At 42.0% G+C, this 25,425-nt stretch overlaps 1 protein-coding gene across 1 annotated transcript in view; it reads right to left on the bottom strand.

The window, feature by feature from the left end:
• TRABD2B (TraB domain containing 2B) overlaps positions 1-25,425 on the bottom strand; it is a 242,850-nt gene that overhangs the window by 91,487 nt on the left and 125,938 nt on the right. Inside the window, exons 3-4 of the mRNA XM_015870485.2 lie at positions 20,755-20,901; positions 6,717-6,891 (exon numbers count right to left, since the gene is read on the bottom strand). Of these exons, the coding sequence (XP_015725971.2) occupies positions 6,717-6,891; positions 20,755-20,901 (322 nt within the window). The remainder of the gene's footprint in view (positions 1-6,716; positions 6,892-20,754; positions 20,902-25,425) is intronic.

Genomic DNA, 25,425 nt, shown 5'->3' on the forward strand with positions numbered 1-25,425 from the left:
TCTTCTCAAGATACATCTCTAGCCAACAACTGTGCCCTGTCTTTACAATCCATCAACATCACCAATCATTCCTCCGTGCACAGTCCTTCTGTAACTTGCCCCTAAAACGAGCAAGAAGCACCTTGAAGCTGCAGAATCCCATCAGCACAAACAGTAGAAGCTGGCTCCTCACTCTGACCAATTCCTCCTACAGCACCTTCTCCAGCAGTCCGATGCACTGACAGAGGAGCTGTAGGGGTGCAGCAGTTCCTGGGGATTCCCTGCTCCTCTGTGTGAGGTACAAACCCAGACAGGAGGTGCAGAAGCAGGGAAGATGATCCCACGTGAATCACTACGAGGGATTTGTGCTAACATGTCGGGTTCTAGATTTAAGCATGGTTGAGAAGCCAGATTTCCTTCTGCTTCGGGAAAAACCACATAGCTGGCACTACATTTGAGCTCAGTAACATCTTAATCACTGCAGGAAGCACAAATTTATCCCAGCTGAGTTGAGATCCTTGGACATTTTGCAATCTGTATCCTGTCTGCATTTTCACACTAGCAACCCTCAGAAATCTCAGCGGTAGAGGAACACTGCCAATGTGGGGTTCTCCATATAGCCTTTTTAAAGTCTTGCTAACAACGCTGTTAGATCTGGTTGGGAGTTTTCTGAGGAGTCAGTTTTGGGATGGAAAGTGATGAATTGTCTGGCATCCATATTTCGGTTTCAACACTCCTGTTACAAAATCTCGTTACATGGGACCTCTGCTGGTCTCCTGAGAGCTTACAGGGTGGCCTGCAGATTCACTACAAGCTCTTACATGTTCTTCCCTCCAACCCCCAGCACATCTCACCCCAACTTTAAGTCCATTCTGGTTCAGCAGTGTTTAAGCTGGGGTGTAAATCTCTCATGACTATTTGCAGTTTCAAAGAGAGTTTCCTGAATTACATCTACATTTCTACATTTCAGATTTTGAGGAGCGACACAGTGAGGGTACAGCCAAAATCTCTATATTTTAGGACAGCAGGGGCCAATATAGCTTTCTTTTCTTTGACAAGAGGCAGGCAGAATTAGAGTTGCACAGTAGAACTTGGCACAGATGTTACAATAAGGATGATATGAAAATGTCAGTGACCCAGAAGAGCTGACATTAACATACGCATTTCTTTAAATCAAAATCCTACTGTCTGCAGGCAAATTTGAAGGTTAGGACTTAGGGCTGAAACCTACTTCAGCAGAGCAACAATGAGTGGTCAGGCAGAACTCCTTGATGAGCACAATGAAGCCTCTATTGGACCAGAGGGAGCAGAGGGCTTGTCCAGCTTCACTCAGTAGTTTAGGCTGTAACAACCAAGCAAAGAGCACGGGAATCTGTTCTTTCACTTGCTTTGTCTCCTATCTTTCCTGGCACATGTGAGAGCAGCCTCAAGATAGCTCTCACCATTGCACATGCTGTTCTGTGTTTCTATGATTCACATCTTGGTATGCAACAGGAGTTTGTCAGATCAGAATTACAGAAATGAGCCCTCACAATGGCACTTCCCCTTTCACAATAAGTTAGCAGAGTCAGGCTTATTTTGGCTTCTCCACCTCAGGTTCTCTCTGTGCCGACTTAAGCTTCAGGTGAAAAGAAAACATTCAGAGGCTTCCAAGCCTCCATATGATACAACATCAGCGTACGTAAAGTTCCGCTGGGATTTTTTTTAAAGGCCTACAGGCTGGATTTGCACTTGGAACAAGCTGTTCCCTAGTGGAGTAACTCCTGATTTACAACCGAGTGTCTGAAAAGAGAATCAGACCCTGCCTGTTCAATGCAGACTTTTAAGAAATTAAGTTACATGGGTTTGGTCAAAGTTATCATGCGAGAGTATTTTTAAAAGCAAAGTGATTCTTTACCTTAAAAACTATATTAGTCCATACACAAAAACAGGCCAACGTCACTGTAGTTATCTGGATACCCAAATAAACACAACAAAAGGAATTCTAGCATCTGCAAACCGTTAATTCACCCCTTTTCTTCTCTTTTGTAGGCTTGCCAAGCTCAATCTCCCAGTCGCCAACTTCTTGCTCCACTGAGACAACCGGAGAGCTACACCAGTGATGTCAGCAGCAACACTAATCAGTGCTGGACCAGGATGTCTGACCCTGGGGAGAAAGTCTCTTTATATCCCAGCCCACAAGCGTGCTATTTTTTTCCCCCCTCCCTCCTCCATTCTACTGAGGACCCAAGAGGAAGAATGGAAAGGGCAGAGCTGCATAACTTATGAAAAAAGGAGTACCTTATTTCTCATGCAAGGCTGTTTGTTCCCAAATAGCACAACAGTGGGGGTAACTATGAGCCCAATGTGCACACAATATTTTACCAGTGGGGAGTGCAAAACACCCATTTGCATATTCAACGTCTTTAAATCCCCAGTCCTCAGCATGCAGCTGGATGTCAGCCTCAAGGCATTTCCTTCCTGAAAAAACACTTTTGAGTATCATATGTGAACCTGGATGCCAGATCTTGTGGCAGGTGCTAATAGCTTTCACAAAGGCCCTCTCAGTGGTTCATGTTGAAGCTGCGTGCAGCATCTATGGCTTCACTCCCCTTCCCAAAGTACTCAACACAACTGCTGTTTCCAGTAACAAAGACTCCCACCTCCTGCCATCCTTCCTCCCACCCAAATTCAACAGCCATCTCCCACCTCAGTTAGGGCCTTCATCTTTATTTATTTAAATAAACTTTAAAAAGGTAAATATTCAGGACAGTTACATCATCAGTAGCTGTCTATGCAGATTCTCTTCAGTTTATGGAGAAAATCAAGCACATTTCAGTGGTGAATCAGACCAAATATGACCTCACCCACCTTGGAGATATCTGTTGTTCTGAACTATAGAAGGTGATAGGTAAATGTTCCTGCCTTTGGTATCTTCTGCAACTATAATGAGATGTGTTGAAATTCCCATTGGGAATCCTCTTTGGAGAGCAGTGAGAAAGCTGGAGCAGAGGACTATGAACAGGTTTTATATTCTCCCTTTGCTCTCACATCCTTCAGAGAGCCTTGGCATCTACCAGCATATGAAAACATAGCCACAGCATTTGCAAATCTCTTCCAAGTCACAGATAACATTTAATATTCTGACCAGAGAGTCTGCAAAACCTTCTGCATATACTATATGGGGCACTATTATTAACAGTTTAGTTTAGGACAACTTGAGTCATTACTGATGATGCTGGCTGAGAAAAAAATGTATCAGAAGATGGCAGGAATGCACCCTTTCTTGAGCAGAAAAATCAAAATCACCCTGCAATAGGAATGAAAAGAGAATCAGACCATGCCTGCTTTAATGGCAGAATGCAGCCTTCTACAAAAGAGCATCCCAGGAATTTCAACCTAATCTCAGCCACTCATGCCTAGAACTGAACAGTAGAGGCCTGACTGTATCAGGTGGTGAGCCGTGGCAAAACGCACTGACTTCACTGAGAGCTGTGGTCACCCACATGGCTGCATCATCTCACTGCGCTGCAGATGGAGGGGCTGCCCACAGCTGGAAGAATGCATCCTTCCCTCCACTGTAGCACTGAGCCCCATAGACAGTTCCATCCCCACCCTGCTGCGAGAGACACTATGGTGCTTATATTTCAGCACAGCAAAAATAACTTTTCTTTTAAATTTTAATTAACCAGAAAAACCATTCTAAAGCCTACTGACTTGGCTGCTAATAAGCTTGAACTGGAGCAGCATCTGAATTTCTGAAGCAATAAATCCAGCACTGAGTTACTAAACTGACAGCTCTCATAAAAGAAAGAAAGAAACGCAACTAAGTAAAACATCCTAAGGAAATTATCCTTCAAATTAACTGCAGACATAAATTTATCCATCTGTTATCATATGTGTTACTTGAAAATTATTTGCCCATAAAAATGAAATAAACCAGAGTGATTTTTTTCTTAAACATTGACTTCATGTGTATAGTCTTGGTTGCCAAAATATTAACTCTTTTTAACAGCCCGTGTGCTCTTGGCTGCGTCTCTGTTTCTTGACTGCAAATGGGCCTTTATTAATCACATGGATATGTCAGAGCTGAGGCACTTCAGTGTTACTATGGATCGATAACACCTAACAATACATGATGGATTTTCAAAACAAAGAACAAGCAAAAACTTCTGTACTTTTTTCCCCCCAAGTGCTCTATTTAACTGCTTTTATTCATCCAGAGAGAAAGATTAACATGGCCGGTACCTGAAAAATATCATTCAACCACACAAACACTAATCATACTCTAGCAGAGAAACCCCATTTATTGTGAATACAGGCGTGGTGAAATTTCCACATTAAGCCTGAATATGGTACGCCCTGGCAGGAAAAGAATGACTGTAAAGGAAGGAGTTAGAGTTGTGCCCCATCTCACCCAAATCCTGTATTTTTCTTGGAGAGGATAAAGAAATGAAGATTGAAAGGATAAATGGCCATTTTCATTTATGTGCTTTATAAAGAAATACATTGGAAGTTTGAGTGGTTCCAATGCATTTAACGTAAGAGTAACGCCACAGGAAGGTAGGAGAGGGAACCTATTGAGGTCTATTTCTTATTCAAAAGAAGTAAAAACAGGATACTGAAAAGCTTAATTTATAACTAGGACTTTTGTTTTAGTATTTCTGAATCTTTTCAATAAAATAAAAACAGTCCATTCCTCTTTGTGGATCTGAAAACTCTTCTCATCTCAACTCGCTTCAATACGTCCCCCCCCCACTGCTCCTCCAACCCAAGGCCTTGTGTGACTGCATCATGCTCAGCTGCAGGCCTGACACATTGAACTAACACTGCTTGTGATGCAGCAGTACTCTCAGTACTCACTGTATAACAGGGGGGGGGGAAATAACCCAGAGAAGTGAGAAGGAATTAATAGTGTGAGGAAGGCCTGCAGGCTTTAGCAAGGAAGACCAAAGGGATGCTAGAACAAAAGCACCCAAGACAAAAAGCTTTTCTCAGCATCTCTCCTGCTCTGGTTTTCAATAAATCCTGCCCTGTCCTGTTAAGAGTCAGAGCCAGGGAAAAGAAACCATCCAGTGACAAAGACTTCCACAACAAAGCCAGAAATGTGCAGCAAAAGTTGAAATGAGCCTTGATTTTTACAAGGCAGCTTTCACACTTGTAGCTGCCCAGGTGCCCTGAGTAGATGCACTCAGCTACAGGTGTGTGTGTGTATGGGGGGAGGGGGTGGTGAAAGCCCAAACCTTCCATCCATAGCAAAGGTTTTCTAAGGAGAGCCATTTAATTATATTTCTCTATATTATACCCATTTAATTATATTTCTGTTACCAGTATACACCAATAGCTGCAAGGGTTAAGATCTTTCCAGTCCAAGATCCTGCTGTAAGCCAGTCTACAGATGCAAGCACAGAGGAGGGCAAGAGAACAACAGTGCCATCTATCCTCCAGGCTTCAGTAACTACCTGCTTTAGGGGCTTCCTGAACTGGAAATTACATTAGAGCCACCACATTCAGTAATCTCTGACAAACCCAGCTCCTTTGCTTAGACAGTTATTACTATTTTCTTCTTAAATTAATCACTATCCAACTATGAGCCACAGATCTGTATTTTCCTACTGTAAAAAACTTAAGATAAAATAGAGCAAAATTCCTCAAACTAAGTATCAGGAAAGCCTGAGATAAAATAGGCTTGGGATATGCAGTCTGGATATGCTCCAAAAAAAACAAATAAAATAAAAAAAAAAATCAATAAATAAAGTTGCATCTGTATTAAATCCTGCAGCCTTTAATCAAAATTCCCACCAAAGCAAGTAGTGAAAGGCAAGTCATTGCCAAAGTTCATAGCGAGAGCCATGGGATAAGAAGCAAAGTTCTGTCAAAGATGAGAAATGGTTAGCAAGATGGAATGGGAAGAGCAGATCAGTTCTTAGCACAAAAACCTCAAACTGCCTTGAAGTCAGGGCAGCTTGAAGAACCACTAAGCCACTGCTCAGGATTCTGTTGAAAGGAGGCCTGAGTAGTTATTATTTATGCTCTTATAACACAGAAATATTAATATTGTTGTGAAGGCAAAATAATTAACAGAGAAAGGAGAGCTGCACATACTGCTGCAGAAGTACTACAAGTATCTTTGTTCTGCAGGCTTCATGGAGACAGCTAGAACATGCAGAAGGACATATCACATTTCCTTAATGACATGAAATACTGGTATTTAGCTACACACGTAACTCATGCACTCACACAAGGTCCAGAGACATGCAGTCTATGGAGATATACCACCAAGGCAGCAAATTCAGCCAATTAGAAAACACACAAAAGTCCCAAGGTCTGAAACCCCAGGGCAGGATCCCAGCCCACAAACAAGTCCCTTACCACAGTAAGACTTGTGTTCCCACAGCCTCACCCACTCTTGCAGATTCAAAGACCCTTCAAAAGTACATCGTATGCTCACTACCACAAACACAACCACAACACAAGTGTAATGTGAGAAATTAAGAATGCAGTGGCTTGAGAAACATTAACAACTTTGTGTTTCTACTGGGACAACCCAATGAAAAGCACAGGAGCAGCCAAATCACAACCATTCTGAGCAAGATTCCTTTCCTACACAGCAGGTTTACACAAACAAAAGCCTTTCTGCTTTAAGGGTAAATCCCCTAGACAAAGCTTCCTACAGTACCAGAGAGAGAACCCCAAAGCATTCAAATCATTTTACTTCCAACCGCAACATCCAAACAAAAGAGAATTTCACACCATACCTGCTCCGAAGGCAAAGAAGAAGCTCTTATCTCTGTTCTCCCGTAAAAGCGCCATCACTCTCTTGCCCATTCTCTCATTCCTCTTGTAGATGAGCTCCTGCCTGAAGTAGCTGTCTATCTCCTGGGCTGTTACTTGCTCATGGGGTGGAAGCGTAGTGTTGATGAAGTTTGGGACCTGCAATGGAGAGACCGAGGCTCAGCTGGAGGCACCTGCCTCTAATAGGCTCATTAAAAGGACAGCTGTAAACAGTTAAGTACTCTCAGAAACACTGGAGGTTGTAATCCAGCATTACTTAAACCACCTGTGCATCACTGAAAAAAACCACAGTATGCAAGCTTGTTCTATAATCTTTAATTCTACAACAAAACAAACCACCCAGCAAACAAAAGCTTGGCCAACATGTGCTTTTTTGTAGTGTAATTGGCTCCTGTCTGTACTATGGGAAGGGTACAGCAGAGTATAACTTTTACTAAAGGGAATATTTTGGTTTTCCTCTGTTCCTTCAGCAACCTGAGTTTTTAAGTGCCACACCTGAGCAATTGACCAAAACCTCTTCTCTACTTGTCCAATCTTGTTTATTGCCTAATTCATGCCTGAACAAGTCTGCAATACATTCTCAGCCACTGTGGTCATGACCTTGAGTAAGGACTGCAAGGTTTGGCTTCTATATGCTGCTTTTTAATAATCCAAACAGTTAAACAATTAAGAAAGGTCAGCAAATCCAAAAGCAGGAAGATGTAAACAGGATAAAACCCCTTACCTCTCTCTCTGCTTTAGATCTCACTACAGAAGACCATGAACTGCACTGCATAAAATCCCTGAAATATTCCTGACATTTTGAGGGAGAAAAAGGGAATTTCACACCAGCTGCTCCTCCAGTCCCCCTTTTTTTGGAAGGAGTGATGTTTATGCGCAAAGAAAAATGGTGAAAACCCAAAGGATAGTTGGGATTGTTTCACTAAGAGGAGCAAGCCCATGAAAGGACTGAGACCCAAGACGTAAAGAGCAGCCACACCACAAGTCTGTTTACTGGGACAGGTGAGCTGTTTTGATGCAACAGCCTAGAGAATGTGCAGTGTGCTACAGTGAGTAGTGTTTGATGACTGCTCCCAGGACCCCTCACCTTTGATGATTTCCTCTGCCTTGCCACTGGAAAGCTGCTTAAGCTGTGAAACCCAAAGTCAGATTTCCCAGTCCCCAGGTAAAAGTAAAGCTGCCAGGATTTCCAGCATTAATCTGAGTCAATGGTAATGGTATTGCATGCACAGCTCATAAGGGGAACATCCTTCAAGCAGCGTGCTGAAACACTTGATGCAGCAGCTCTGTTGCTTTAATTCTTCCTCTGGTTTTCCACTACAGATTCCTGAACTCATTTTCTTAAAACCTGCCTTTAGTCTTCTTTTTTTCCAGCTCACCTCTTACCCTCCCACTTGGCCACATGATTTTACCACAATAATTTCTGCCTCTTCCCACATTCCTCATTCATATCATCTCTCTAAAAGCTTTCAGCAAGTCTTAGCAAGAGAACTCATTTTCATCATCCCAGTGGCTCTCCTTAAGGCTTTTCCACTGCAGCCCCAGCTGTGTCAGGGGCACTGGGCAGCTGAGGTTTCTCGCCATGAGCTTATTCAGAAGGACAGACCAAGGCCTCGCTGTGGTTTTACACCAACTTACGAGAGCAACCTGCTCCTGCCTGATTCAGGAGCTGCAGTGTTCATGGACAGAATGGCTTTAAGCAGCCCACCCAGTGGACATCTCCACTGCAGGAAGTTTGGAGCCCAAGCACGAGGGTTTTGTTCAGACCTTAACCAAAAGGGTCACACAGCTCCATCACTTCCAGTCCTACGTCCACACTCAATTCACAGCTTCCCCTCCTTATTTAACCTAAAGCACAGTCCACAAAATCCAGCCAGTTCCTCACTTTCTTTTTCCTTCCCCCCCCCTCCCCCCTCTCCCTCTCTTTTCCCTCTGTGGGAAAGAGTTTACTAAGGACAGAGAGATAAATTTCAGACCAAGGACTGGATTTTGTCAGCGTTTCTCATACTTGTCCAAAGAACGAGATGAAAGGAGGCATTACCCCTATAGGCACATCACCAGCTACAGATCCCTCTGCACCTTGTGCATTCCTGTGTTTCTAATGATTGCTCAATCACTGACAAAAAAATACAGCGTGTGTGTATGTTTGCATGTGTGTGTGTGGCAGAGGCTGGAAGATAAATGATTGAAGTAAGTACAGCCGTACACAGTAGTGCAGCCACACTCTGAGCTACGACACTGGCCCCATTAATCAGAGCTGCTCCTCCTTGTATTGCAGCTCCTTTCCATGGTCGGTGACATACACCATGCGTGGCTTCAAGAAGGCAGCTGCTCCTGTTGATTTAAGAAACCCTTTGGATTCCTAACTACCAGACTGGGATCAGGAAGTCAAGAAACAGTTGCATGCAATTAGGAAGCTGTTAACCACAGTTGGGATTAAATGGTTTGGGGTTTTTTTGGAGGGGGGAAAAGAAGAACACACATCACGTGGGGTATGCTCCCTTTCCAGTGGATACACATTAAAACACAGATTTTGTGTACAGTCTCTGCAAGCAATGCTGTTTTTTGAGAAACCAAATCATGTAATCTATAGTATTATATATACATATTATTAACACACATATTTCCCATGAAAACTCAACAATATATTTCAGACAGAGGTATTTAAAAGAAAGAACAATTTGGTTGAATCAGCTATAATTCTGCCTTTCTTATTCATATTCACCTAGGACTATGGCTCTATGCCTCTATGGTTATTACAGCTAGTATAGCTGGACTCCAAATCCAGTCATTAGGTGCTGCCCTTGGTATCTTTAGGTACACTCTGCATTTCTTTATCTAGTTCTTTAAGTGAGAGGACATGAGAACTAAATGAAGTCAAGACCCAGAACCACCCATCCCCTCCAGTCTGTGCAGTTTTACTTGAGTCAGTATCCCTGATGGAATAGATGTGTGGGTAAAGCTTTGCACACACATCCGAGCTCACAGTGCTGTGGGATGTGGGTCATAATTCTTCACCTTTGAAGTCAGTAGGAGCTTCAGGAAGAAGAAAGAGGAAGGGTTGTGGAGTGGTTATGACACTACCCTGAAAAAATTGTTCAGTTCCCATGGGCAATACAAATCTTTTGCATGATCACAAGCTTGTCATTTGGATTTAGACCTTCAAAGCAAACTCGGCACTTAACCTCCACTAAATATCTTTGAAGCATTTGGCATTATTCCTCCTGTCTCTCAAAATCCCATCTATAAAATGGGGACAGCAAGACCCTCTGACTTGAGAACAGATGTTATGTAGAAGGCACTGGCTGATTCTTGTAGACAAGACCCCAAGGAAGATCCAAAGTCAAAGACGATGCTTAGCAGTAACCTCTCTTCCCTCTGATACTTTGTGGAAGGAGGCTGGGATTCTGCTGCAGTCATTAATGTAAGAGCTAACAATGCACTTCGCCTCAGAAGAAAATTCATCAGCCACATCTCAAGATGTATGTTGTGCTGTCAGCTTTGTCTATAGAAACAGAGAGAAAGGGGGAAAAATGGAGAAAAAAAAAAAGAGAAAAGGAAGAAAAAAGAGAAAAGTAAAATGTTTTGGTGCAGAGTCTTTCATCAGAGTTAAGGCGTACTGCCAAATGTCAGCTGAAACTTCATAAACACTGGATGATATTTAAGTATATTTTCTTGTTTACTAATTTTGTTGTATTTGTACAAACTTTTCAGGGCAAAGGCAAAATGCCAGAACTGCGAATATCATCCTAAAACTAATAAGCACATACAATAAGTACATATAAGCACCACCATCTTTGGTTAAGACTTCTTCCCTTGCTATGGAGCCTACAGCTCTAAATACCAAGTATATATACCAAGTGGTATAAGTACCACTGTTCCTACCACTATATGTTCCATCTCTGACCATTTCCCACTCCTCTGATAACCTTTTTTGGCCTCATTCTGTTCCTGTGATCCCAGCCTGCTCCTGGAATGTGTTCAAATAATAGCACAGTGTTAACAAAACATTGCTATCATGATATCAAAATAAATGGCTAACATTGCCTGTGTGGGCAGAGGTCCACTGTGATTTCTCTCTTTTGCAGTCAGGCACCAGTAGTACCCCAGACATCAAAGCCCAATGTGTAACTTGGTTTTATCTAAGACACATCATCAGTGAACATTAACTCACCTAAAACCTTTCTGACACCATCTTCCTCTGCCTTGGTCACTCATCTTCTCCTGAAGCCCCTCACACCCTGTATCCAGGGATCTGACATCTTAGGGCTTTCCTGCCTCACATCAGGTGCAACATTAAAGCTCCAAAAAGCCACACATGCCATACCATACCTAATCCTTGCAGGAAGATTGCTTAATAATAATGCCTTGTGTCACTCTCTCCCCATATAAGTAGAGGAAATACAAGGAGACTTGCTTAAAGTCATAAAGGGAGATTATGAGAAGGCAGTGTTGTTCATCAGCTTCTCAGATTTCACACAAAACCCATCCATCCATCCCTTACAGGATAAAACTTCCATGCTAGTAATCCTTATCTCCAGTCACTACACCAACCACAATATTTTTACGTGATATTTATTACACATTATCTAATGAGCTGCCTAGTTTATGAGCTTCATGTGGGCAGGGGCCAGAAGACAAGGAAGGATTTCCTCTGTACCACACAGGCCAGGAGCTTTTATATGGTCTAGAAAGCAGTGCACAAGATAAGAATCTCCAGAGCTGACAGCACCACTTATGTGGGCTTCCAGAGAGCCAAAGCAGCATAAAGACACCCACTGGCACCTCTGACAAACAGCACAGCCCTAAATTCACACCAGCTCTTCTTGGGTCAGTGGCTGACATCTGAACGCCAGTTATCACCCGTTTATGAAGGGAGGATACCTGCCTGTTAACCAGCCTTGACAGGGTATTGTGGTTTTTATTGCAGTGCTGCAAAGTATACGGCTCTGGACTCGGAAGACACCTGTTCCTCTCTGATTTATGAACCCTTCTAGCATCTGGGAGAGCAGTATCCACTTACTGCAGCCTCTGACGCAAAGAATTCAAATGCTGCTACGTGAATGGGCTGCAAGGATAAGCATCGCCATGAGGAGGATGTGGCTGCTGGAGTGACAACTGCTGCTGCTGGCCGGGCTGGTTTCCTGCAGCACCTCCAAGTTTCCATCTCAATGGAAACCTTCAGGGTCAAGAAAAGCAGCGAGTGCATTTGGTCAATGACATTTAGCCCAAAGACAGCAACTGCCCAGAAGATGCACTTTGAGCTTATTCTGTAGGATGGAATCCAGGAGGGAGCTCTGTAAAACTATTAAAGTTGTTATTAGCCCATCCTTCAATCCCTACTGCTTTTAGGTGATAATTTCTTTTTATTAAGCATCCAAATTGGAAATCGTCTATTAGAAACACGAGTAGACTTAGATTTTCAGGATAAGTCCTATGTGTCTTTTCCCACTTGCAAACATCTACTCACAGTGAGTGTTAGAACACATTATACGAACTTCCAGCACATTTAGGAGGACGAGGCTAGCATAGCCATGTCATTTAGTGGATTTTGTGCTGCTAAAACATGGTGTCTTTTCTACAGAAGCGCACTCCAACACCAAACTAACCACTACATTCCCAATCTGCGCTTGTCCCATTTTCTTCTCATCCATTGTGCAGAACGCTGAGCAGTTCTCAAGTGACAACTCTCTGCAGCCAGAGAGAGGCTTGGAAATTCTGAGAACGGGTCAAAGAGCAGTCACACTTTTCCCACTCACACCTCCCCACCCTCCTGCTGCCCCTGCTCCAGGAACCACTCAGGAACTTCTCTGAGGTTTGGGCTAGCTCAGCATTTCCACTACAGGAATGGATTTTCCATTGCGCCCCTTGGCTTGGAGAGAGCCTGTAGTGTCCCAGACCTCTGAAAGAAGGAAACAGAGCTGAGAAACTGTGAGAAGGGGCTGCAACCTCCCCCCTCAGCAGAAAGTTGGTGTTGCAACTGAATGGAGAGAGGCTTAACAAACCCTAATTATTTTCTGGCTCAGATTCATTACTACTTGGACACATTTGTGCACTTTTCATCAGCATTTCTGCTCAGTCCTCCCTAAGCCGTACTCTTGCAGGGCTGCATTGCACCAGTTGCCTGGCTGTTGCAGTTGCATTGCAGTTCATGCTGGCAAGAATTCTATAGTTGGCCTACCTGATTACAAGCTACGTTGAGTACCTCTGAGGATGGAAAGGCAATTTGAGTGTAAAAATGAAGTCCTTAGAGTTTTAAACTAGCTAGCTCAGCTCTGTGAGCCACTGGAGCATCTAAATCCATTAACAGAGGAAAATTACGAATAGAAAAAGACTGAGAGGAAAAAAATAGCCTGAAAGCTATTTAGAACTCTTTAAAGATAGCATATGATATTAAAAAACATTAAATAAATAAATAAAATCTGTAGGTGAAACAAATACTTCAGGAGTCATTGCTGGCATGACCCAACTCCTGAAGCCCAGCACCAGAATCCCTGCAGCCCCAAATCCTGCTGTTCCAGCTGTTCTCCCAGGTGGCATCTGGCCCAAGGGCAGTCATGGGCCCTACCTGGCACCATGTGCTGCTCTGGGGCATTTGGGTGGAAGGAAAGCATATTTCAAAGAAAGAAAGAAAAAGAGAGAGAAAGAAAAAAAGAAAAAGAGAAGAAAAAGTGAAGAGAGAAGGAGGAGGAAATTGGAAAAAAATGAGATAAGGGGAAAAAATAAACAAAATAAAGAAAGAAAGGGAAAAAATGAGAAAATGAAAAAGAAAGGGAAAAATGGGGGAAAAAAAAGAAAAAAAATATAAAAAAGGAATAATGGGAGAAGAGCCACAGGAATGGCTTCTGCATCTCACAAACAGCTTGGGGGGTGATCCTTCTATTCTTGTTAAAAAGATCCCTGAGAAGTCATGACCTCGCTGTATGTTTTCTATTTGTTTTCCCAAACCAGTGAAATAGTTGCTTTCCAAGCACTTGAGAAGAAGAAATAAGTAAATAAAACTAAAAGCGTACCACCAGCCCCTCCCCCAAGGCTTCCTTCTTCCCCACTCCATCCCAACCCTGTCCCTGCTCCCCTTGGTAGCCATGCCAAAATATGCAGCTGGCCTCTCTATCTGAATGAATGTTTTGATTAAAGAAGCCTTAGCAGAACACAGACAGAACAATGATCTGCAAGCTTCACCCAGCTATGCAGTGTATATTTAGGACCAGATTACAGGGACCTGTTCACTAATTGAATGAGGATGACAAGCCTGCAGTGTATGCTAATATCGGTTTTGGTTTCAGCGGGGAGCATAAATCTTAACTACACATTGATGACTCCTGCCCCATTTAAAAGCTCAATTTAACACTGGGATTTCTTTTTGAGGCCAGCTTTCATGAGCTTGCAAACATATGGAAAAGTTCAAGTTTTGCTATTTCCCTTCCAAACGCTTTGTTTCCTTTAACAAAGAATATATATATTTTCTGTTCTGACACTAAAACCATCACCTATTATATTGCCATGACGCCCAAACAAAGATACTGATCAAAAGGCAAAACGGGGCAATAAAGTAAGAAAAAAAATGGGCCAAAGGGTTTGTTTGGGGGATTGGTTTTTCACAGCATTGAAATTCTTTTTCCAAAGGTATTTTTCATTTAGTTTTCTGTTGCACAGTGGGAGAACAGCTGGTCAGTAGCGGGTACAAACTCAGCTCAGGGCTCTTCCATGGGCTTCTGGTTCAGTCAGGTGACAATGGAAGCCTGAAAGCTTACATGAAGTTTGCCACCTGCTTTTAGGCTTATAGTCACCATCAAAAAGCAAAACCAGCTTACTCTGGAGAAACTGATCTACAGTGTTCCCTATTCAGTCATGAGCGTTAATAGCATCAGAGCAAGAAATGTTGTGTCAAGGAGTACCTCCAACCATCAACATTCAGAACACCAGAGAATACCTGTGCTGTCAAGTCAACAAGGACAATCAAATTGCTGATCCTTCTGTCTTCCCTCTGTGTCTTAATGAGGGAACAAACATATCCTCTAGACAAAACACAAAGGGAGTTGAAGCATTTTCCATATTCAACTCACAAGATACTGTTCAAAAAACCAACAAGTCTTTCTCATTTCTCTTGAACAGGTCTTTCCAAGAAACACTTCATAAACCAGCACTTTGAAAAGAAGGGATAGTAAATGCTTTATAGCAAACATACAGCAATGCACACAAAGCAGCATGCTACTACCTTGAACTCCAAATGTTTTTCCCAACCACTGTTTCATTCTCTTTTATAGTTTATTCCCTTACTAATAAACACAGTTAGTCAACAACCCTCAAATATTTTTCATATAAATCAGTTATTTTCTGTATGTTTCTTTTCTAAGCCTTCAAAAGAAAAGCCTTTGTCTCTCAGTGTCTTGTTCCAATCTTTCTCCTACTTTCTCTCCCTCTCGCACCACCTTCTCCATTGAAACTCTTAAGTGGAAAGGAGGAACTTCCAAGTTAAGACAATGCTAAAAGCAGATTCATCATGAAAATTTACAGGCAAGAGTTTCAAAACCTGCAGCAGGAAAATTATCTGGAAGCATTCCAGATAACTCACCAAAAAAAAGAAAAATCATCTCTGCAGAGATTTCCCCAGCACTGTCATCAACAAGTAGACCTTCTCAGTTTGGGTCTGTAACCAATTTTGTGATACACGTGAGCCAAAATATAATATTGCTCCAATCTGGAATCCTGTTCTGACATAATAGGAAAATTAGACTCTGAAAGTTTTGGCTGCCCTTGTGGGTTGTTGTTTTTTGTGTTTTTTGTTGTTTTTTAACTTCCAACTGCTCACAAAGCTGTGACTCAGGTGCAAGTGGAAAGAACGTGTGACCCTACCACAGCTGATCAGCAGCTCTTCTGAACTCAGGGAAAGCAACATCTCTCCAGAAGCACCCAGGAGGTGGGAGGCTTGTGCTGGGGCACAAGCAGCTCTGAACATGTCATCAGATGCCAGGGGAACATCGAGCCTGCTGTGGATTTAAATAATAACATGGAGGCATGGAAGCGCTAATGATGGCTTGCTGGGACTCAGAAACCCTCGAGAGCAGTTCGCTCTGTGCCCGGGACACCCTTGCACTTGCTTTGCTGGAAAGCCTGTAATCACTTTCCCTGGAAGGACGAGAGTCTGTGCCTGTTTGTCTGCACTTTGTTACAGCTGAAAACGATAAGGTGCTTCCAAAGTGTTGTGTTACAATAGCTGTGCCTTCAGTTTAAGGATTTATCTTCCTTTGCTCTAGATAAAACTCCATTCCTTGAACAAATTAGGTCTGCTTATCATTCAACGCTCTACCTAATGGTTTCAGCTGTGTGTTTCTGCATTTATTGAAGCTGGGGCATTCCACGGATAGTTCTCATTGATTTGAGAAGTGAGCCAGAAATCCAGTCATATTTTATCCAAAACAAGAATGGGGCAAACTAATGACATAATTAGAATTATCAGAACTCTTAAATCTTAAAGGACAGGTTTAAATGCAGGATGATAACATTTTTAAAGGGGTATAAAACACAACCTGTTTATAAACAGCAAACGCATTGAGAAGCGATGAGCTGAACCTTTTCTTCTTTAGTGTAGGGAATCTGACTACTGACATGCTGTTAGTGTACAGATCTCTAATGCTGTGTTATCAGGATCACTCTGAGTATTTCAAAAACTATTTGACCATGAATCCTTCAGTCAAAATTATGGCTGAAAAACAAGAGCTAGAGATCACAGGTATAGTTTTTGAGTAGGGTTAAAGGAAAAAAGAAAAACAAATGAAAAATATTATACTACATAAAGAGCACAAAGGAATACACAGAAACACAGAAACAGCAAATTCCACACTGGCAAAGATAAATCTGCTGCACAGAACTGTCCTTAAAAATCTGAACATCTCAAAACCCATCACTGGAAGTACAGGTACAGGATACACTCAAGCCCTACATATATCAGTTCAATGCTCTACATATATCTGTTCAACATATTTAAACGAAGACCTCGACATCAGATTTAGGGAACAAAAGACAAGAGAAATCGTTCTGTACCGCACTTCTTGCTCATCACGGCTTCAAGTTATTAGGGACTTTTTAAACTATCTTAGGTAAGAAAAAGTGTTCTTTGGAGGTAGACCATTTTCTAATTTTGCACTAACAGATTTTTTAAATTATTATTATTTTTGCATTTTAATACACCTACTGATCTTAATTCCTTTGTAAGAACTTTAGATAACAGAAGTTAAAGCTGCTGATCTAATTCAAAGCCTCTCTGCTTGTAGCATATGTTTTTCAAAAGCATAGAAAGAAACTAAGATTTCTCTGGTGGAAAAAGTTTGAAGAAAGCAACATAAACCTCTCCTGCCCTTAACTTAAAGTGTATTTTCTTCTCAGCATTGTGTTGACTTTCTGCCCAGAAACTCCAGCCTAAGTCTCTTGATTGAACAAGTCACAAGAGAATCGTGCATTTCCAGAAGGCTGTCCAAGCAGGAGAGATGCTCTGTACACTGCTTTACTTTAGGTCATAGTCTAACTGAATAAACTCAGCCTCTTAAAGTTTTATTAAGTTTGAATAAGGATTTATATGTTCAGAAGAATGGTGCTTGGAAACAAAATGTAAAAGGAAGAAGAAAAATAAAAAGAAGCAAAGAAAGAGAAAGGAATGAGGAATGTTATATAACCAAAGGAAAGCAGAGGTGTTTTCTGTTTTCACTGCACTTAATTAAAATTTAAAAAGAATATAAAGTAAAAAGAACCTCAACACTGAAACCAAGGAGGAATGGTTTAGTGCTTGAGTGTCATTGGTGTCGATTGCTCTGGGACAGGAGCTGTCCTCTGCGCTGGTGCCTAAGCTCCTGGATTTGGTCTATGAAATGCCCTCTTCCCACACTTCTCCTCCTGGCACTGTCCTTTCTGCACCCTGCACAGGCACAGACTGCCCTCTCCTCCCAAATGCCACAGAAACTGTCAAGATCAATGCTGGGAAAACACAGATCTTCCAAAGCTCTCTCTAAGCAACATTGAGGAGGCTCAAGAAAGTCATCCCTAACACAGAAAGTCAGCACTTTTCTATTTCTATTTCTGTTCCTTCTTCCTGCTCCAAGATGAGTTCTGCTGCAAAGACATCTCAGCTTCTTGCAGCCAGCTTCTGGAGATGCTCCATCTCCCAAGATTCATGGTAGGGGAATTGAGGAAGTTCTTACACATATACCTTTGTCCCTTCAAGGGCCCCAGGTGCGATGTTGGAATTTTCCAGCTGCTCTTCTGGCACATTCCAATTACTTCAACCAATGGCTCCCAAATGAAGCAACTAATGGACAGGCTGCCCTTTATTCTGCAGCTCTGTGATATTCAGTTTTCCTGCACTTGTAGGATTATCATTTTCATCATATCTGATGAGGAGTGTAATACACTCACAGTCAGTGATGAATCTCTGTGCTTAGATTTAGTTGTTCACAGGAAAGATCCCATGGGCAATACTTCATGTTTAATATTTAAGCCAGGCTAATCAAATTTGATAACCAGATAGACTCCCCATGGCAGGGATGCCATCCTTACCAAAAACACACAGAATAAACTCTGGAAGTACCATTGGCAGATGTTAATAGAATAGAGAGTTTATGTTGGGCTTTAGTTTTCTATTTTGTACTGCTTGCAATTAAAAATAAATGATATAAATCTGGCTTATAAAAACACTAGCAAACAAAAAACCTCTTTACTTGAATTAAGAGCAACAGCCCATAAGAGGAATATACTCCTCAACATTTAGAGTTCTGGAGGGACTAGTATACATATAGGGATTTTAATTTTCCATGGCCTCTAAGTGTTATAATCTCTATCAACTGTGTGCACTCTGAGCCCATGACTAACACTATTGCTTTAACTCCCATTGGCTGTTGGCTTCTTTCTTCTTTAACATTGTTTTTAAACCCATGCTGATTCAAGAATTTGCAGGAATAAAAAAGCTTTTACAGCATCTCAAGTCTAAAACACAGGTCTGTTATAGGACAAAGTGTCAACAAATCACAGACGTCTGTGAGTCAGTGCAGTGTGAACAGCAGTAACTTGCCTCAGGGACACAGGCACAGAAGACAGCTGGCAAAATTACCCTTGATGGCCATTAAAAGATGACACAAGGCATTCATATGTCAGGTCTGTCTTTGTGATTTTATGACCAGTGTTTGTTTATTTGCATCTATGACAAATATACATCACTGCACCTCATGAGAATTACTTCTGTAAGGTTACCTCATACTTATCTTGTGTTCTTACCTGCAAGTTGTCTTCTCTAGGACCCTCTAGAGTCTTGAGCTTTCTACCGTTTTCAACTCGCACACTACATCTTTAGAGAGATATTCTGAACAGAGTTGGTTTCTCCCTTTGCTTTTTAGTGCAAGACTGCCCAGGAAGAACAGTTCTAGCAGCTCTGTTGCTACACAAACATCTGTTTTACTACTACTCCCTTAACAACACCTTTCACGTCCTGCTTTGTTATGCTAAAAAACCGTTTCACTCTGTAAGACTACAAGAGTGAAGAGATTTGATCTCATTAGTTACCATTAAGCACTCTTCCTTCAAGAACACAACCAGATAGGGGAAAAGAGGAGATTTATCGACGTTTATCTACAATTTCTCTACATTTATCTACCGTTTAAGAACTTCCAACTGTCCAAGCTGATACTGAGGTTAGTTCTGTGACAGATTGCTTGGAAAAGCTGCAATGGAAGTATTTTATGTTTCTACCTAGAACTCCTAGAAGCAGCATACAAGACCTCTACTAAAAAGCCCATGTTGTAGAGAGTGGCTACCTTGCAGACTGGAGCCATCCTTACTTTCTCAACTCCTTATCTGAAAAACTAGTGACCCATAGAGCCCTGTGCAACTCAGGATAACAACAGCAAGGTAAGAAGCCCTGCTCACCTGATCTCAGTTCTCTCTTGAGATCATATAGCTATTCTTGATTTCTACATCTCAATGGTAAGCCGCTATCACTATTTAATGGACTTTCACTGGCAAGGTGTATGAAATGCTTAGGCTGGCAAAGCATATAAAGGTCCCCTACAAAAAAGTCACTACATCTGAGACAGCAATCTGGGAACATTTATCAAATAAATAAAGAGATGAGGTAAGAGACCGACAGACCGAGTTTCCCAAGAATTAATGGGGAAGAAGAAAGAGGAACCCATATATCAAATGAGAATCTCCAAGTTTGCCATAAACTATCAAACCAGTCTGGAAAGCAGATTTCTGCTCCATTGAGTCTTTAATAGCATTGGATAACTAAGATAAACAGAGACGGAAGGGCTGTCTGAGACACATACAAAATTATTGAATTATGACATGTTTGAGAAGTTATTTACTTTACAGAGTATTTACATAAGGTTCATTTCCTCTTCAAACATAAGCTCAAATATTACAAAGATTTTCTGCCCCCTTAATGAGGAGACCACATTCAACAGTTCCACAAGTGTCCATAATTAACGTTTTTAAGGCACGTTCCTAGGAAGGTTTTTCAGGCAGCCACTTCCCCAGAGCCAAAGCAATACCTAGGAAACCCCAGACTCTCAGTATGCAGATGAGACACACATGGAGAACAAAACATGGGGCGTCAAAAGGAAGAGGAAAAAGAAGAAAAGGGGTAGAAAGTGATGACCGTGAGACTGGAGTTTTACTTTCTGCTGAGCTATAGGCACCTGACAGGCCTTATGCCAAGCTCCTAACCTCTCTGTGCCTCTATTCATCAGCTGAATTACACCCTTTTTTTGTCATATGAGACCTGTAGGATGCAGTGCTGAGGGAACCTATGTATGTTATTACCTGGTAGAAACAGATGCTGAGCATTTTAAAGAATACAGTGTATTTATTAAGTCACTATATCCAGCATAGAAATTTTAGATCAGGAACTTTGGTAAGAGGACACTTCTTATTTTTGTAAGAGAAAGTGCCATCTCTTTTAAAACAAACAATTTGTTCTCAGCTAGCGGGCTCATACGCAACATTTCTGCTTACCTGGGAAGTGTCATGATTGAATATAACAGCATTCAGGTCTCCACAGTTATAATGTTTGATGAGATCTTCAGTGGTGTATGGGGCCTGCAAACTGCCTGCTCGGAGACTTTCATGCTGGAGCAGAGTTTGGTTTAGTGCAAACAGCACCTGTAGAAATGCAAACAAGAAGAATGGAAGAGGAGTTAATTATATTAAGTATCAAAGAAGCACAGTGTACAAAGCCAAATGACTCAAAAAACTCACACACATATGCAGTTCATTGACCCATCTTGGCCCTCAACAATAAGGGCTGATCATCAGATATTTACAACTGGAAGGGAATTCTGCCCTTCTCTAGTAGGAGTCCTTATTATAGGACCCTCGTTATTCCTCATAAAATCTAACTTCACAACACTGCCCCTGCAGAGGAAATGGTCTGAGAGCTTTCGGGCTGTCTGTTCAGACAACTTGTCTGTGTGGGAGACACTGGAATTAGAATTAGGAAGCTTGCATTTCCTTTGCCTATTTCCTGACAGCTACCTTAAATCCAAAGCCCAAACAAAATCAGAAGATTTTCAATAAAAATCATAATCTTCCAAACTTAGGAATTTTTTATTACGGGGACATTCTGCATTCTTTAAAACCAGAAACTTGAGGTAATTCACTGTCAGACTCCCTCCCTTTGTCTTTCCTCTTCACCTATGCTGTTGCAAAACAGAGATACTGAATTGTGGCACTGTTACTAGACACAGTACTACCTATGAGTCCTCATGAGAGCAGTGTAGAGGAGGAAGAGAACCTCCCTTGACCCATTGGCCACATTCATTTTAATACACCCCAGGATACCACTGGCCTTCTAGACCACTGCTGGCTTATGGTCATCCCATTGTCCACTTGGACACACTTGCACAAAGAAAACAGAATCACTCTTTAATATTTACATTTGCGTACCCCCAGAATGTCCTTGGTGATGATGAAAGCCTCTCACATTTATAACAACAGTGCCCTCCCCAACCCAAGTTATCATCTCAACTCTTGGGTAAGCAACATATGCTGAGCGCCAGCTGGCCCAGCCATGGCTGCAGTCTCTGATACATATCCTTATTCACATGCCTAACTTTAAGCAACTGAACTGACTTTAAGCATTAAATCCCAAAGGAGTTTAAAATTAATGATGTACCGGTGCCTCTGCAACTTGGAAGCCTCTATTTGTTTACAAACACAGTTTCCACTGAAGTTGATCTGAACGAAGGGAAACTGTCAACTGAATTTACTGCTGTAGAACCTCAGGTATATAGCAAATATAATCCGGGGGAAAAAAAAAAAAAAAGAAAAAAAAAAAAGAATGTAAAGGAATAAGAAAATAAAAGTATCTCCAGGGCAATAACAGCCTCTTAATACAAAGCTGTTAGATGTTCACTAACACACACACACACGTTCCGGTTGAGGGAAAGAAAACGTTCTCTTTTAATTTACTTTTTAAAACTATCAAGATGGTCTTTCAAATGAACCTGCTCTGCCTCCACCCCACAACTGGTTGCCTCTAAAGATCCAGGCCTAAGAGATTTCCTCGCTCGGATCTAAGGGTCTCTTCGGGCTTTTCTACAAAGAGCTCTATCTTTCCCAGGACTGTAGCATAAAACTAAGCATCTTCCTAACTTGGTCTTTCTATAATCTAAAAAATCTGCAAAAAAATACAGTTTAAAAACTTCTAACTTTTGAAGGATCTGAGCGTTCTCCTTTTTTTTTCCCCCTAAGGGCTACAGCTCAAAGAGGAAACGGCTCATCCCAGGATTTCCTGGGGATTCTAAACATTTCGACTAATAAAAATAAGAGCTTAGAAAAACTCTGACAGGAAAACCGAGAGCAGAGCTTTTCCCAAAATGCTTTTAGTAAAATCCTTCTCATTTTTGATTATTTAAACAATGGATGTGGCTGGAATTTTACATGCAAAAAATGCGCTCACACACACAAATACATATACAAATAGCCAGACAAAACTTGAGGATAAAACAGTAGTTTACAGTAAAATATTAAGGAGGCAACAAACAAATCCTTACTTCATCCTGAATGCTTTTCTTTTTTGAGGGGGAGGGGGTTACTTCAGCTTCCTGAGGAAACCAGCCCTCTGCATTCATGCTCTATGCTTCCTCCTCATAAATTTGGAAGCTATTAGCTGATTTCAGTCATATTTGCAGAGGGTTAGAGGTCTTCAAGAAAACTGCCTGCCTGCTCCTTGAAAATAAGCATTTGGCTGCAGAAAAGGCCACAGTGTGTGCTTGCTTGTTTTAGAAAACCAAAGACACCACATGGGAGAAGAGTTTATCGGAGCTTGCAGCATGAGATGAAACCCAGTGCATGGGCAGCAGATTTATTACTGTCGGTGCTTGTCTCAGGATGGTCGTGCTCCTGCGCTCTGCCCCTGTGCTATAAGGGGACCTAGAAACGCTGCCAGCTGAGCCCTGGTACCCAGCTGACCCCATAGGGAAGCCAAATTGCTGCCTCCAAGCAAAAAAGCAATTCCAGAGATCGTATTCTGGGATAGGAGCTAAACTTAGAAACCCAGGTATTTGCATATGCTCAAGCAAAACTTCAGCCACTTGAGAAGTTTTCTAGAGAACTGTTGCTTAACCAAGCCTCAGTCATCACGCTTTTGGGTTGAGTGGTGCAAAACACACATAAGGAGAGGCAAGGTCTTACAGCAGCCGCCTGCCTGCTGGATTTGTAGGCCATTTCCTTTAAAGTCAGGTTAAAGCCATCTTAAAAGCTGCATTTATTTTTCCTTACTGTTCAGATAATGCCACAAAAACAATGCTGTTTCCTTTCCTGCTCCCTATCTTAATATCAGCGACCCCGTGACCTCCAGCCCAAACCTCTATCTGAGCTAAATCTCCCAGAGGTGCCCAAGATTACCGCACAACTGAGGGCTTCAAAATAAATACACTGAAAGCGACTGCCTTTGCACAGTCCCACCTAATAAATATAGCAGACAGTATTTGTTCTGGGAAGTGATGGGAAGTTATGAGCTTGGCACTGGGAAAGTGCATTTTATTCATGCAGTTTATGATCCTGACAGCTGTGGGCTCTGAAGGCCAGTTTTGCACGGTTGTCTCTGGCCCCGGTTTGCAACCAGTTGATACACGGAAGAAGCCTTTCTAGACATGTGGTATCATTCTCTTGTGCAAAGCAGCAAGCCAACACAGATTTTACATGCATTTGGAGACATCAGCTCAGCCCTTATGGCAAACCTTAAACCTTATGGTCCTGCTTTATTGCCTGAGGGAGCAGGTACCACCAACCCCACACAGCAGCAAGAACCACTGGGCTGATCTTTTAGCAGCACTCTTGCACAGACTATTGCCATTACATGAAAAAAGGGCCTGGACCTGGCCAGTTCTTCCACAGGAAGGTCAGAGAGAGGGTTGGTACAGGGTGAAAGCTCTGCCTTACTGGTGACCTTCACTCAAAGTTTTCCCAGGAAGGAGATCAGCAGAATCTTCAACTTTAATATCTCAGTGAACAGAGTTGCTCTGTTTCTTATATTCATGCCAACTGCTCTCTCCATCACCCAACAGCCCTTGTACTGCCGCACTGCTTCAGCCCAGGAAGCAGATGACCAATTAAGGTCCCTTCCAACCCACGCCATTCAATGATTCTATCAACCTTTGATCTTTGGCCATTGTCATCCTGGGTACTTCAGATGCAGCCAAATCTGCAGAGACCAGGCTCTACCATTCCCCCACAAACTTGCTGCAGGCCTCTCTGAGGGAACAAAGAAGCCTAATGAAGACCCTAGCAAAGGAGTTTACTGATAACCTTGATGCTACAAACAGAATTTACTTCCTCCCACACATCTGGATTAGTCAGGAGTCAAATACTAATGGAAAGTAATGGCAGCAAAAGCCAATCTAGCATTTAAATCAACTGGAATGCACAAGCTACTTACTTTCAATTTCAAAAGGCACAACATAAGAAAACCTCTGAAGTGCTCATAAAATGAGCAGAGAAAACCTGTGTGAGATCTCAAGGTCCCAGAGGGGACTGGCATTGCTTAGAAGTGTGTATATATACATACATAACACTGCAAGTTGTCATGGGATAGTTTGAGCTTCATTTTCCCAAGGCCACAGCATTAGCTAGAGGAAAGGAGAAGCTATCTGATTTTATGTGAGATTTTAACGAGATGTGGCTTGTAGGCAAGTAAATCCAGGCCACAGAAACAGATCTAAGAAAGCACTGCCCCCTTTCCAGGCAGTGAGGAGAAGTGAGCTGATGTGCACCCGGCCTTAGGAATACTTGTGTTCTGTCACAGATCTTCACTGCATTTGGTTTTGGGAGCAAAGCGAGATAAAAATGCCTCTTATTCCAAGGTACTCTCACAAACCATCACTGTGTATGGATTCTTTCCCATGACCATCACTGAACATCAGCTTGTGGACGCAGAGGCAGCTGTGTCCATTCAGCTCTACGTTTTTAATACTTTTGCATATGTGAGCGAATTGACTTCAGTTGATTATCCTGTTACAGCTTTCCAAGTATAATGCTCACATGCTTTGTCAGAATTCCATTTTGTTTATTAAACTCCTGTAGTTCCCCCAGTCCTGATGACAGCTCAACTCTGTGCCTATCACCTCATCTAGAAGGCAATACTATGGATTTCTAACCAAGTGGGAAGGTTCCCAGGGCCACCTC

Source organism: Coturnix japonica, chromosome 11 (genome assembly GCF_054131305.1).
Source record: "Coturnix japonica strain WE chromosome 11, WE-NBRP24, whole genome shotgun sequence".
NCBI lineage: Eukaryota > Metazoa > Chordata > Aves > Galliformes > Phasianidae > Coturnix > Coturnix japonica.